This window comes from Chlorocebus sabaeus, chromosome 5 (genome assembly GCF_047675955.1).
Source record: "Chlorocebus sabaeus isolate Y175 chromosome 5, mChlSab1.0.hap1, whole genome shotgun sequence".
Taxonomy (NCBI): Eukaryota; Metazoa; Chordata; class Mammalia; order Primates; family Cercopithecidae; genus Chlorocebus; species Chlorocebus sabaeus.
In genome coordinates this window covers 58,696,900-58,710,628 of record NC_132908.1, presented here as the reverse complement: position 1 = coordinate 58,710,628, position 13,729 = coordinate 58,696,900, and the positions used below count along the sequence as shown (strand labels likewise).

General features: G+C 33.1%; 1 protein-coding gene across 3 annotated transcripts in view; it reads left to right on the top strand.

Moving 5' to 3' along the window:
* The window catches only part of CDH8 (cadherin 8), a 417,595-nt gene that overhangs the window by 317,398 nt on the left and 86,468 nt on the right, over positions 1-13,729 (top strand). For all 3 annotated transcript variants that reach the window (XM_007993552.3, XM_007993550.3, XM_007993547.3), the window contains exon 10: positions 9,164-9,281. In XM_007993552.3, the coding sequence (XP_007991743.1) occupies positions 9,164-9,281 (118 nt within the window). The remainder of the gene's footprint in view (positions 1-9,163; positions 9,282-13,729) is intronic.

Here is a 13,729-nt window from a genome sequence, read left to right as displayed (position 1 = left end):
TTCTGTGGATGATCTATCAGTGCAGGGACTGAATTGAATATTTTCTTAGGCATGAGGCAAGGTGTTTTGTTCAGTCTCAGAAAATATTCATTGTTTGAGAGGTGACGGGCAGTTTCAGTTATTCTTCAGGAAAGAATTTCTGTAACTATAAATAAATCTAGTGGAGTATAATTCGAGCTTCGTCACTATCATACAATTTACTGTTTAGTGTCAAGTAATTATATCTGAGTTAAAAAAGAGAAACAAACAAAAATATTTTGGTTTCTCTTCTTTAATCTCATCTTTCATTCTGACCAACATTGCAGAAATATAAACTTTGTTTATTATGGGGGTATCAAAGTTCAAATAAAAAGGTAGTCACTCATACTTCTGGATGATATATATCTAGCCAATGCTTGACACGTAACAGATATTCACAAAATCTTAGAATCATGGTTCTAAATAATTTCGTTCAGCAATGACAGATACTTCAAAAAGTAATTTCTTAGATATTATCATGGAAACACTTGTTCCACTCATAAACACACAGTATGCATGCTAACCTCTTCAGATGAAAAATTCCTCATTTATTTATTGGACAATATTTATTACCCATCTACAAGATGCTCATTGTTGTAATACAGTCTGAAGAAACAATGTGAAAGGGTCAAAAATTATATTTTCTTAGGAATTTAGTGAAGAAGAGATTCTGTGAAAAGAATAGAATGAATAAATAAAATAATTTAAAATTTTAAAACTGGCTTGAAATAAATATTCAAGCAACTAGACAGAGAGGAACAATGAAAACTCAGGGATCTACTTTATGTAGTATTGTCAAATAAAGTTACTTTTGAAGTGAGTGTTGTTTATGGTGAAACTGGAAAAAAAAGTGAAAGAGCTGGGCATGAAGGCAGTCTTCTAGCCAACAGAATAGGCATGTGCAAATATCCTGAAGGGTCAATGACCCTTCAGAGTGGAAGGGTCATTGAGTGGAAGATGCTCGTGACTAGCATGTAATAAGCAAAAATGAGATTGAACATAAAGAGTTTTATGCTTGAATAAAATACACACATGCACACACATGATTAAGCAGGAAGCACAGTTAGGAAGCTGTAACTGCAAAAGATAATGGTAGCCAGGTCTAAGGTGGTGGCTATGGAGCTGCAAGTAATTGAGAAAGCTTATTGCTTACATAAGTGAAAAGTGTACACACACATCTAACGTATAATCAGCATTCCTTCTCTGGGAACTTGGTGTTAGCACCACATTTTATAGATACAAAAGCTGAGGCTGAAAAAGACTATGAGTTTTACTTAAGATTTACCATGAAAAGTGGCAAAAATTAATTTTAAAGTCTGCTCTTAAAAGTGCCAGAGTCCCTGAGATTTCTAGGATGTCACAATGCTCTCCAAGGAAGCAGCACTTTGAAATTCTATGTCTGTGTGACACACCTCTTCTAAAATAATCATGAGAACCTGAGTCTGATCAAGAGTGAGCATTTTTTCCAAAGAAAACAATACATTCCTGTGGCAAATGATGTTCTTACTCAAAAGCATTTCATCAAACCTTAAATGAAAAGAAATAAAGCCTAATAAGAGAAGTAAAGATAATTATCCCCTGATAAACACTAGCAATGAATGGGTTTGGTACTGTTTTTGGTCTAGTTTCTGTGAGTCTTTTTCTAATAAATGTGAAACAATAAAATGAAGTTACGGCACTTTATAACATTCATGAAATAATAAATATAGGAGATTTAATTTTAGCTTTCCTGCCAGCAGGCATCTTTCATAATCTATCTGCATACACAAGAGGCAGACAGGATTGATTTTAAAACAGACGAAATTGATAGCCTCCACAAAATGCATAAAATACCATTTTCACTTTATTTTGGGTGGAGTAAGGTGATGGTAAATTAATGGAATGCATAAAACAACATTGGAAGAAACCACATGTAGCAAAACACATTTCAAGAGAGTCATTAACAAAAGTATGATTTTTGGAGCACAAGTTTGGCAGAAAAGAAAAGCAAAAGTGAATATATATATATATATATATATATTTGAAGGGTCTGGACTTGAACAATGTAAATGTGAATCAGCTCTTTCCTATTTACTAGTTTTGTGATGCTGAACCATAATCTCTGTTAGTTTTAGCCCTAAGATCTTCAGAATAACGAAATAGATATTGGTATATAGATAAGTAAATACATACTAAATAAATACTTGTAATTTTCAGTGGTATTTATTTGAACCAGTCTTGTGGTCTAAAAGCAAAAAAAAAAACTTTATTCCTATTATATTTGTTGGGTTTTATTGTTATTGTTATACATTTATGAGATGGCTTAAAGCAACACACTATACTTGATTCCTAAATTGGTCAATATAATAGACACATCTATTGCTCTAAGAATGGAATAACTATTCCTCTGATAGTTTACAAGTACTTTATTTGTCAAGGGTGAAAGAGGGACCCATACTTCACTCCTCCCCATGTGAATCTGTGGATTAAATTAAAAAAAAATTCACTGGAATCATTATATAGAAACACATTCTATCTCAATCTTTCAAAGACTCACTTGCAGTTCTGTAGGTATTGACTGGGTCTCTTGCATGGTTACAAATTTCACGTTTTATTCTGGCCCCTAATTTAATTGAGGTTGATTATCTACAGAGAAAATGGTATAAAAGATTATTTAAAGTCTTGGGCTATTACAGACTGATATATTTTCATCATATTTTCAAACTACAGAATATTGGATAAGAATTAGGATGGGAGCCAGGTAAGAAACCTGGATACACTTGTTTCCATTTGCACGTAAAAGCCATGATGATGAGCAGGTTTTTTAAAGAAAGTCAAATTGACTCTAGGTGGTAAGAGATTTTAAGCCTAGGCGTTGTGTTTGTGACGATTTATAAATTGCATACAATCTGGTACCAGAGGATCTGAGATAATATTGGGAAGACAGAGAAGGTAATGCTAACAGTGCTGTAACCATTAAGCTATGTAGACACACACCTTCACACAGAGGCTTTTGAGAAAGTCTTCCAATCTTTTAAAGACTCAAATGGAGTTTTAGAGGATAGCATTATTCAAAGTGAGTTTTTCAAAGAAACTTGTGCTGTAGCATGCCAGTATATGATGTGGTTTGATTTGTGTGTGTGTGTGTGTGTGTATGTTTGCGTGTGTGTGTGTGTGTATTACCTAATAAGATTGGGAGACATTAAATTAGACAAAATTAAACATGATCTTCTGTTTGTTTTGTTTTACTACAAGTTTCTCTTGCATTTAGAAATACATATGAATCCCCAAGAAAATTATATGGTATTTCGAGTTTGCCAAGGATAGTTGACTATAAAATCTTTCAAATTTTCTTCAGAGAAAATTATAAAATTTGTGGAAGATGGGACCCAGTTGGAAAAATCTTGCTCTGGGAAGATAAACAATGGAACATATTTTCAATATAGGAATTACTATTTATAATCTTAAGGAGGTATCAGGAGATATTACCACAAAGTAATAGAGTAAGAGTGAAGAAGAGATAAGATTGAAAAGGAAGTTGATTCTTCTAAGCTATGTGGTAAACTGTGAATTTTATCCCACTAATGAAAATGAAGTATAGATTTTTAAATCAGGGTAAGAGATGGAGTGGTTTGTATTTAATATTGATAATTTCATTAGCGTACAAAATACACATCAGATATACAGAGTCCACCAAAAGAATGCAAGAGGCAGAAAAAAACTGGAAAATCCAAACTTTGTATAGATACATTCTTCTGGAATCCTAGCATTGTATTGCTTGGCTTCAATTTAGTTTCAATAAAGGTAAAGTGAATGAAAAATCCAACACTGAAAAAAATGTTGGAAGTTCTACAATGCATTTATGAAGGCAGAGTCCCAAATTCTGCCCAGAGGACTGAGGACTTTATTTAGTGTGTCAATAAGATTAGAACCTCATCTACTTCCATCTGCCGTATTTCCTGTGGGTCAGACCTGCAAGCTACATGCTCTAAATGGCCACCTAATAAATTTTAAGGCAAAAATGTTTCAGGCCAAAAACACAAACAAACAAAAATGGTGAGCTCAGAAAACATGTTGAATGGGTAGGGAATAAAAATCTTGGTAGTGACTGGAATGCCATGCAAATTATCAAAAATATCCAGACAATATATTTTGATTAGATATGAACTGTGAATATCTGTACTACATTATACAGTTTTGAAATAATTGGGTTATTGTGTCAATTTTTATAAAATTTCTTAATTACCTATATTCCCCCCTTTCAATTAATCATCATTGTTATAACTTGATTTGTCTTGCATGCCTAATTTCTATTTTTAAGCATCGTTCTTTAAGGCTCTTAATGTATTTTGTTTTGCTTTATTCAGTTATGGACATCATTGATAATTTGATAAAGGCTATAACCTCTCCCCTCCTAAATGTGCATACATAAATGATTTCATACTATTTCAGGTTGAGGAATGACAGCCATATAAAGCTCTTTCATGGATCATTCCTTTCTTTCCCAAGTTGAAAACTACTCTAAGAGATAGATGTTAATATTTCAGGAAAGTTAATATGATCACTAGAAATAAAGTGACAATAATACTAGCATTAATAGAAAGCCAAACATTATACTGTTCCTTCTTCCTTAACCGTAACTTCCCTTCCTTTCCTTCACCCCCTATCACCTTACAATTCACATCATTATGGAAGGATTTTGAGAAAAGGGAAACTAAGTTTTACCTGAGAAAATGACAGTGTGCTTCAATTGAAGATGCCACACTGCTTATTATTGCTGGGTCTTTCTAGAGATAGACGTATATTCGAGAAATCTTGTAAAACATTCCAAAAGTTACAACAGAATAGGTTTTCCTCACCTTGTCCATACATAGAAGGAACTATTTCTTTTAAATGTCCACTTGGGTGTGCATTTGACTGGTCAGAATCAATCAAGAACCTTCAGGCTGCTAAAGCAAAGCAAGCAAGGATGGATGGGACACGCTTACACATACTCCAAAGTATTGAAGGTCTAAGCCCCAATTTAATAGAAATACATATATAGAAATTATAAATATCTACAAGTTTTTAAGCAGCCTGACATATTGGGGACAATGGATGCAGAGAATTTGTAACTAGGCTTATCTGGGATCAGACATTTTATACACACACACGCAGATACACAGACATGTACATACACACGTATATGTGTATATATACATATGTAATATATACTCTATATAATTTGAATATATATAATATATTGGATGTATCGCAGTGCTGATACGTTTCTTAGTCCTTCCTTCTCAAGGTATTGTGAGGATAAATGATGCCGCAAAAATGTACCTGCCATCGCTTATTTATTATTCATCAATTACTTCATTTGCCCAATAGTTATTAAATAGTTGCCATGTGCCACCTGTTATTCCAATAGCAGTGAGGGGTAAAATCTTATATATGATTACTCCTCACACATAAGATCATATTGATAAATAGTATCTACAGGAACTCACGGAAGAGGTTCTAATAGATCCTATGATACAGTTATGCTTGTTAACAGATCAGATCATGAAATATGTATTTCTGACTGACCTTTCAAAAGATAAAAATGGCGGTGATATTCTGCAACTATAAAATGTTTTTGAGTTAATGTAAAATAGTCCAAAATAAAGTTTAATATACTCCGTTAAAAACAATCTAATTTAGATTTAGAATTTTTGATAAACAATGGAAGATTTTTAAGGATCAGAATTAAACTATAGCACACAATGGTTTTCTAGTTTCATGTCTTAGAATGTTTATTTAATTTCAACTTTGTAGTCTCAAGAAATAGAACAGAGTCTGCTCCTATCAAAATCCAAGCATAGTTCTGGAATTCATTTCCTTATTCCAACATCCCAGGTGCACTTTATTTTCTCTAATAAAGACATATATTTTGCTTTTGGCTTTCCTTAACATTGAAAATATTTCAACAATAAATTATGAAACATTAGATTTTTCAGTTGCATACTAACTTCACTGGTAGAAGGGAAAATATTTAAGCTTAACGTTAGATGCATATTTCTAAGTATTTATGATTGCTCCAGAAATTTTTATATTATTCCCATGAAATAAAATTACTTGAAAAATCAGCTGAGGTCATGGTAGCTCACAGTGGACCCTACGTGGTCTCCAACCTGCCTCTGTGGAGGTACACTTCTTTGAACAAATCTATTCTTTTTCTTTTACTGTTTAAAGCTAAGTGCATTCAAAAGTCATTTCATCAATGAAAACTTTAGCCTCATTAGTACGGATATCTTAATACATTTTAATAGTGTAAAGTCCTTTAAGTGACCTACTTGGCATCTACTTTTAGATAAAATGCCAAAGCAGGGGCTATCTGTATTGAAGGGTCAAATGTGGTTTAACCAAAAATCTTAATCATAACCAGTTTATGGGATATTTGGAAGAAAATGTAATAATTCATTTCAGCCACCTTCTCCCTAACATGTAATGCACTGAACTTGACATGAGCTTGACAATATAAAGTCTCTTGATGAATTATGAGGAGAGAACTGTGAACATGAATCTTTTCCATCTCATACTTGTGTATACACCAGAATTACCCAGAAGGCTGTTTGAAATACCGATTGCTGAGTTATAATCTGAGACTTTTTTGATCAGTAGTTCTAGTGGCTCAATAAATTGCTTATCTAAGGAGTTCCTGGCTAAAATAAGTGGTGGAAAAATATATTAAATTCTGATGTGATGTTTAGACCAAACTCCTGAGCTGTGGTGTGGCAGGTAGTTACGCTTCTTTGCTACAGGTAAGCTATATTATTGCACCTTTTGTTTTGGTCATGGTGGCTTAGCTAATCCAATGACTCTCCTGTAGATGCAACAGCAGGTATGAGCCATTTTCACATAGATTACTTGAAAATAGTATGAATGGTATTAATTATGGGAACTTTATCCACTAAGTATACTGTAGGAAAGCATTTAATTATGACTGAGCTCTACTTGAGAAAACCAAGACATCTTCTCTTCATTTGCCCTTCTTCTTCATATGCACTCGCACACTTCAGGAGTTACATCTTCAATGGTTGCACCTGGGGCTAGAAGTCCTATAGAGAGAAGTCTGGGTAAATGGAGAAGGAGCTGCTACATTTGCTGACAAGCAATGTTTTTCCCTCTCTTCCTTATAATTGCCTGAAAGAAGGCTCTTGTCAAAGATGGTCATTCCCTTGACTTTTTAACATGAAAATCCAGCACAGCTGTTCTGAGGTGAAGTGGTCAAACTCATACTTTTCTGTTAAATATTTTTACTTGCAGGCTGTCCGAAGGAGTTATCCATGTTTCAAATCTAGTCCCCTTGTACTTTAATTCATGTTGATTTTTTATGAAAGAAGTACCCTAGGGCTTCTCTCTACACTTAAATGTCAAGGCAAATATGCTATGTGTTTAGGTACAGTAAATATAATTGTATTCTTCTTTAATCTGATCATACTGGATCATTGAGTAACAGAGTCATTACATTTATAAAGATTTATCAAAGTGCCAGGTGATCAATACATAGCAATGGCCCTAGTTAATACAATAATAATAATGATGATGATGACTAATATTTTACTGAACATTTACTAGAAACCAGACACCATCAAAAGATTTATATAAATTTAAATTCATAATCAAAACGAATCTCTGAGAAAAGATGGTCTTTGCATTTGTATTTCTGGCATACAAGAAAATAAAGTTTCAGAGACTTCAGTAATTCCTTCAGTGTCACACAGTGAGCCACAAATAGAGCTGTGACTTTTATCTTACCTGGGAAGCTTAACTCCAGAGTCCTTTCTTTTTATGACTATCTCACTGTCTTAACCATGAGTTATATTTGAAATTATTTTATGTTATTTTGTCACTCAAGCTAAATATAATCATAATTATTTATAAGACATTATAACTAGACAACAAAGTCCTTAACAAAAATCAAACACTTACAAAGTAAGATTATGTTCCATTTTAAAACTGGAGACCTAGAAATTGAAAAAAGTATTTTATTTTTGCCTCAAGTAAATTGAATGAATTGCCTATCATATAACATGTGCTTGATACAATGCAAAGACCCATAGCTGCTAAAAGTTCTGAAATTGTGGTTCTTACACTTGAGTGGTAAGTTAGAAAGCAAAGACGACCCCTTCTCAAAATGAAGTAATTGATTTCTTTTCTCTTTAACAAAATTTCGAAGTTCAGTGGGACATAATTGTTCCCGCAGACACAATAGCATTGGCATCATTATTATATCCTCGAAATATGACAAACCTGAGAACATTTCACTGTCAACTACTTTTTATGGTAAATCTATTATCACAATAGGAGTAAACATCCAAATTTTTCCTACATTAGCTCTTGTCCAACTTGTCACATTGAACTAGCAATATCACAGCATCATAAATACAAGTTATTAAAATAATTATCTGACATCCCAAGAAACAACTTTAGCATTAAGTTAATGTAGCTTTGCAGATGAAACAAGCACATTCAATAGGCACCAATTCCAAGTACCTCTATCTATCCAAACATTTCTCTGCACCGTGGTAATTCTAATCCCTATAATTTATTCATCTCAGGGTACACTCCAAAGCATTGTTTGCACGTGTTATCCACTAGCTTTAAAAAACATTATTCCTTATTGCGAGAGAACAGAAGCAACTCATCAGAGAGGTTTGTTGCAGTGATGTTTGTGCTGAGGAACACTATTTGGCAAACACTTACAACCTGATGAGTAAAAGAGTTGTGAGGATTCAAGATTTAAGCCATTTACCTCAAAGATCCTCCCAAGAACCACACTACAATCACTGTAACAATTCCAAATCTCATTCTAGATGCCCGTAAATACTCAAATTGGAAAGAAACCTGTAATTGCCCAGTGGATATTTCAAATACACTTAACTTTGCTATTTCAAGCCACAGACACCAAATGGACACAAAGGTAATGCTCTTAATTTTCATCAACTTATCAAAGCTGAGGTTTTAAAGTAATGGATTTTTCTCCTTATTCTTGGCACAAACCATCCACGACAATTCAGAAAGCTGAAAAAGAGACTTTGAGTCAAAGTATCAGACCACAAAAAGAATGTCACTAAGCTTTTACCGATGGTAGGAGCCTCTGGAATCATCAGAAATGCTGACGTCAAGTTTTATGTTTCAGGTCATTCAAACAGTTAGCGCCATGGACAAAGATGATCCCAAAAACGGACATTATTTCTTATACAGTCTCCTTCCAGAAATGGTCAACAATCCGAATTTCACCATCAAGAAAAATGAAGGTAAATATATTAGCTTTCTACACAGAGTACAATATAAATTGGAAAATAGGATGCAATTTCATAACATAACTGAAAATATCATTAAAATAATTTTTCTTCACCCATGAGCACTTGAAATTCAGCTTATCAGCGTAATGGCATGGTAATTACCTTAGTTTCTAATTTTCAATACTTAAACAAGAGATAAGAAATGTGTTAATGTAAAAAGTTAATTTTTTTCCCAGGAAATACCTCAATCACCTTACTTTAAAAAATGAAGAGTAAAATTTAACCCCTGTGAAAGCTGCCAGGTATTTTGAGATTCTGAGATATCCCTAAGAGGGGGAATTGGCTTACAGTTTGGCATTGTTAAGTTTTAATTGACTATTTACCACGTCTTTAGGGAAAACTATTCTAATTTTGCCTGGTTTGTGGGGACACATTAAAGGTATTTGTTTTAAGCCTGTACCAACTTTAACAATAACAATTAGTTCAGAAAATCCTTTTTGAAGGACATTTCTTATCAGTATTATTTTGGAGCTGATATGAACTGATTTATTGTTAAGTCTTTCACTCACTGAGCACATTTAATCCATTTCATTAGATTTTCTGAGGACCAACCTTGGATTACTGTTTTCTTTAACTATGTTATTTATTATATATGAAAGCCATATATTATTGTTTAAAGTCTCTCTCATTTGGAAATTTTTGTTTCCTAAGTTGCTATATATTTAAAAAAATTATAAAACTTGATTTTTGTTCAAATGTATTTAAGTCTTAGTTGTAGTGGTTTTAGAATGATTAGCAAAATATAAGCAATGTCTCAGGCTTTTTTCTGACTTTACTACAGGGATCTGTTTAGTTCTCTCAGTGGTCTGTATACAAGCTCTACTCAGAAGAGTAAAATTTGATTCAAGATATCTGTTTGTATTGTTTGCAATATTCTATTTAAAAAGACAGTGCATCTTGATAAAATTTCCTTTATGAAATAAAATAACATTGTATGGCTAAATATATTATGGCCTTGCCTTTTAACAAAATGCTACATCGTTCTTTGGGGATGCTTTGATAAATGTGGATGAATCACAAAAAGGAAATGACGGTCATTATATAGATATTACTAATTTAACGGACTTCCACCGTTATAAAAACTAAGGAGACAAAACCCTTTCTATCTCCTAAATAATGGAGTATTCATGTGTTAGCTACCCTTGATTAGAAACTGTAATCCAAGTACATTGCCTTTGTTTCTTTATTAGCATCACCAATATTTTTTAATGGAAATCATACGAATATTTCTAACACAAAGCCTCCTTAGAAACCCCAAACTGAACTGGAAGTCTGTGCGTAAGTGTGGTCCATGTTTATTCTGATTATGAACTAGTAAGTATCAGGCATTATTTTTGCATATAAAATGCACAGCATTTAAAGTTCTCCGTGAAGAAGTTACTTCCCATTCCAAATATTCTGAGATCCTTAGTGTTTCCTGTAAATTTTGTAACTTCAAGACATGCTTGTTGTAAGTGTGGTCCTAGAAAGCATCACATAAGGTATTGGGTGAATGGGAAGATATTATTGGGTACCAGGGAAAGTCTAATTTTGACACATATTTATTATGCCCTAATATTTTTAAAGAAGAGATTTAATTCTACAATGGATGAATTGTATGTGTTTTCTTAAATTTTGGAAATTAGTAGAAAGTAAAAGTTTAAATACTTAGAATACCTCATTCTGCTTCATCACACATTATAATAAACCCTGTAATAGGATATTTAATATCATGTCATTATCTGTTTTATTTTGATACTGGAAAATAGAAGTTAAAATTATGATCTATCTTACAGGTTTTTCATATTATTTTGTTTTGTAAATTTTTTTAAAGATGTCAGTTATTATTGAAAAATGACTTGAAACAGAAAGAGTACTCCATACATCATGATTGTTTATTTTAGACTGTGTTTATTTGTTTTACAAAGAGCGACCACGTAATTTATTGTCTCTACTGGGACACATTTTAAAGTGAGAGGGGTCACTGCTTATATTTATGTCTGAAAAACACCATAAACCAGGACTGCCTTATGGAAAGTAGGACTTCTGCTCACTGTGATTTTGGATTTAGGATCCAAATATTCAACATATCCTTCACAAAATAAATCATGAAACCACAGGTTTGAAATAGATATATAAAGTTTATACTCTGTGTTCCTCTTCCTAGATCAGAAATTCATGAGTTTTGCTTCATAGACCACTACTTATTTGGCACTTGAATAGGTACTGTAAAAACAGAAAAAAATGGTCTTGTCTTAATATGTAGAAACAAAGTAATGAAAAGAAGCTGTAAATAACATTGGAGATAGATAGATAGACACATAGATAGATCAATAGATTCATCATAGATAGATAGACAGATAGATATCTTGCATGCTTACTGCAAATTAATTGTAAATGATGAGAGAACACAAAAAAGTACCAAAAAAATCAAAATACTAAATATGATTTACTTTAAAATGATGGCATATTCTATGTTGGAAACATGGAGAGAGAGAATCAGATGGTATAGCCATGTTTATAGTTTTTTTTTTCCTTCTTAAGATAAATTTTAAAATGGTCAGTATCTGATGCTTCTCCACTGACAGCAGTATGAGTTACAAGTTCCAGCCTACCAGAAAAATGTTAAAATGTTGAGAGAGCTAATATAATCAAATCTATAGTTGATGAATAAGTTTGTCTCCTATTTAATTTGATCTTTAAGGGAGATGATTTCAGTATTTGGCATTTTCTAAGGAACTTGCCACCATGTATTTCAGTTCAAAATTATTGTAATTTTTCTTTTCTCTTATATGGATTGGTCCCAATGCAATTTATATCAATTAATTCACAATAAAAGACAAAATGAGATAGAAATGAGCTCTCTCTTGTCTCCTACACAGATGAATTATTTCACAAGTAATTCTACCAAATATATAAGAATCATATTTCTGCCAGAATAGGAAAGCAACCTTCGGTATAAATAAAGGTAGAAGTAAAGGTCAAAAATACAGTGAACCATTTATACCACACGTTCACACCAAAAAAATCAAAGCACCTTGAATATGGTCAAGATATTGGTTTCTTCCAGTTGGCTGAATTTATAAGCAGAGAATTTTGTTGACCACATTTCAGTACTCGCCTCAATTTTAATCATGGCAATGGAAAATAGCTAACAATTAAATATAGCACGACAGGGAAGAAAAAAAGGACCTTTTAGAGATTCTAAAATATCTTGTTTGCAGGAAATTTGAGGTCTGCAGAGAACTACTCATCCTCAGCCTGAACACTGTAGGTAAAAAATGTGATTCAAATTGCCAGAGTACCCCTCATGGTTTATACTGAAATTTTTCAACCATGTGTGTAGAGAAATGAGAGAAAATATAAATCTCTGCTCTCTACGGAGAGTCTATGGCAAGAAGAGAAATAGACAGTGGACCTGGATTTAGTTATAGCTTGGTTATGTTTAACCCAGCAGGAGAACCGTAGTCCCTGATGATACCAGTTCGTGGTTCCTTCGTAGTACCTCCACATTGACTGAAATATTATTGATAAGAAGCTTACTTTAAATGCATACTTTTGATAAATAATTTGAATAATGTAAATACTAACCATTACTTTGGAATAAACATGCCTCCTGTTAGCTCATTGTCCGTAACATAGTTACATGTATAGAGTACAATTTATGCGTTGTCTGATGGATTTCTGTCTCAACTGAGTGGCCTACTTTAAATGGTGTAAGTTTATTTATTTTTATTTTCTGGAAGTATCGAATACTCTTACTTTAAGCAAATCATTTTAAGCCTCAGTTTTCCCATCTGTAACACCGGGATAAAATACCTGCCTCATAGTTGTGCTGCGATGGATATGTGTGAACTAGGACTTAGACAGCAATTGGCACAATGCCTGGCACATAGAAAAACACACAACAGTAAGAGGGATGAGGTCACTTTATATGAATTCATTAATTCCTTCTCATACGATATTATATCGCCTCTGGCTTATCATTCTCAGCCAGGTCTCTTTGAAGCTTTAACTCTTCAGAATTATCAATCTTGTGCTGTAATTTTGAACGTGGCTTCATCAGTAGTTGGGAAAACACTGATCCTCACTAGAACGCATTGCAAAAACATCTGCTTATGCTGTAACTGCAATGTGTTGCATTCTAAAGGGTATTAAAATAGAAAGACAAAATAAAAAGAAGGAGGAAGAGGATGAGGACCAACTATGAAAGTTTTATCGCCACAGAAATAGCTGCAGGATTCCTGCATATGGTTTTGAATATGACGGCTTTTTTTTTTTTTTTTTAACCTTTCTATAGCTCCATTGCCAGAACAAAACTCAGGTTCCTCCACACTATGGTAGCTTCCAGGTGTTGGGATCACTTTCAATTCTAGCATATAAAATTGTTCTAAATTGCCTCCAAACTTCCATCCCTCCCT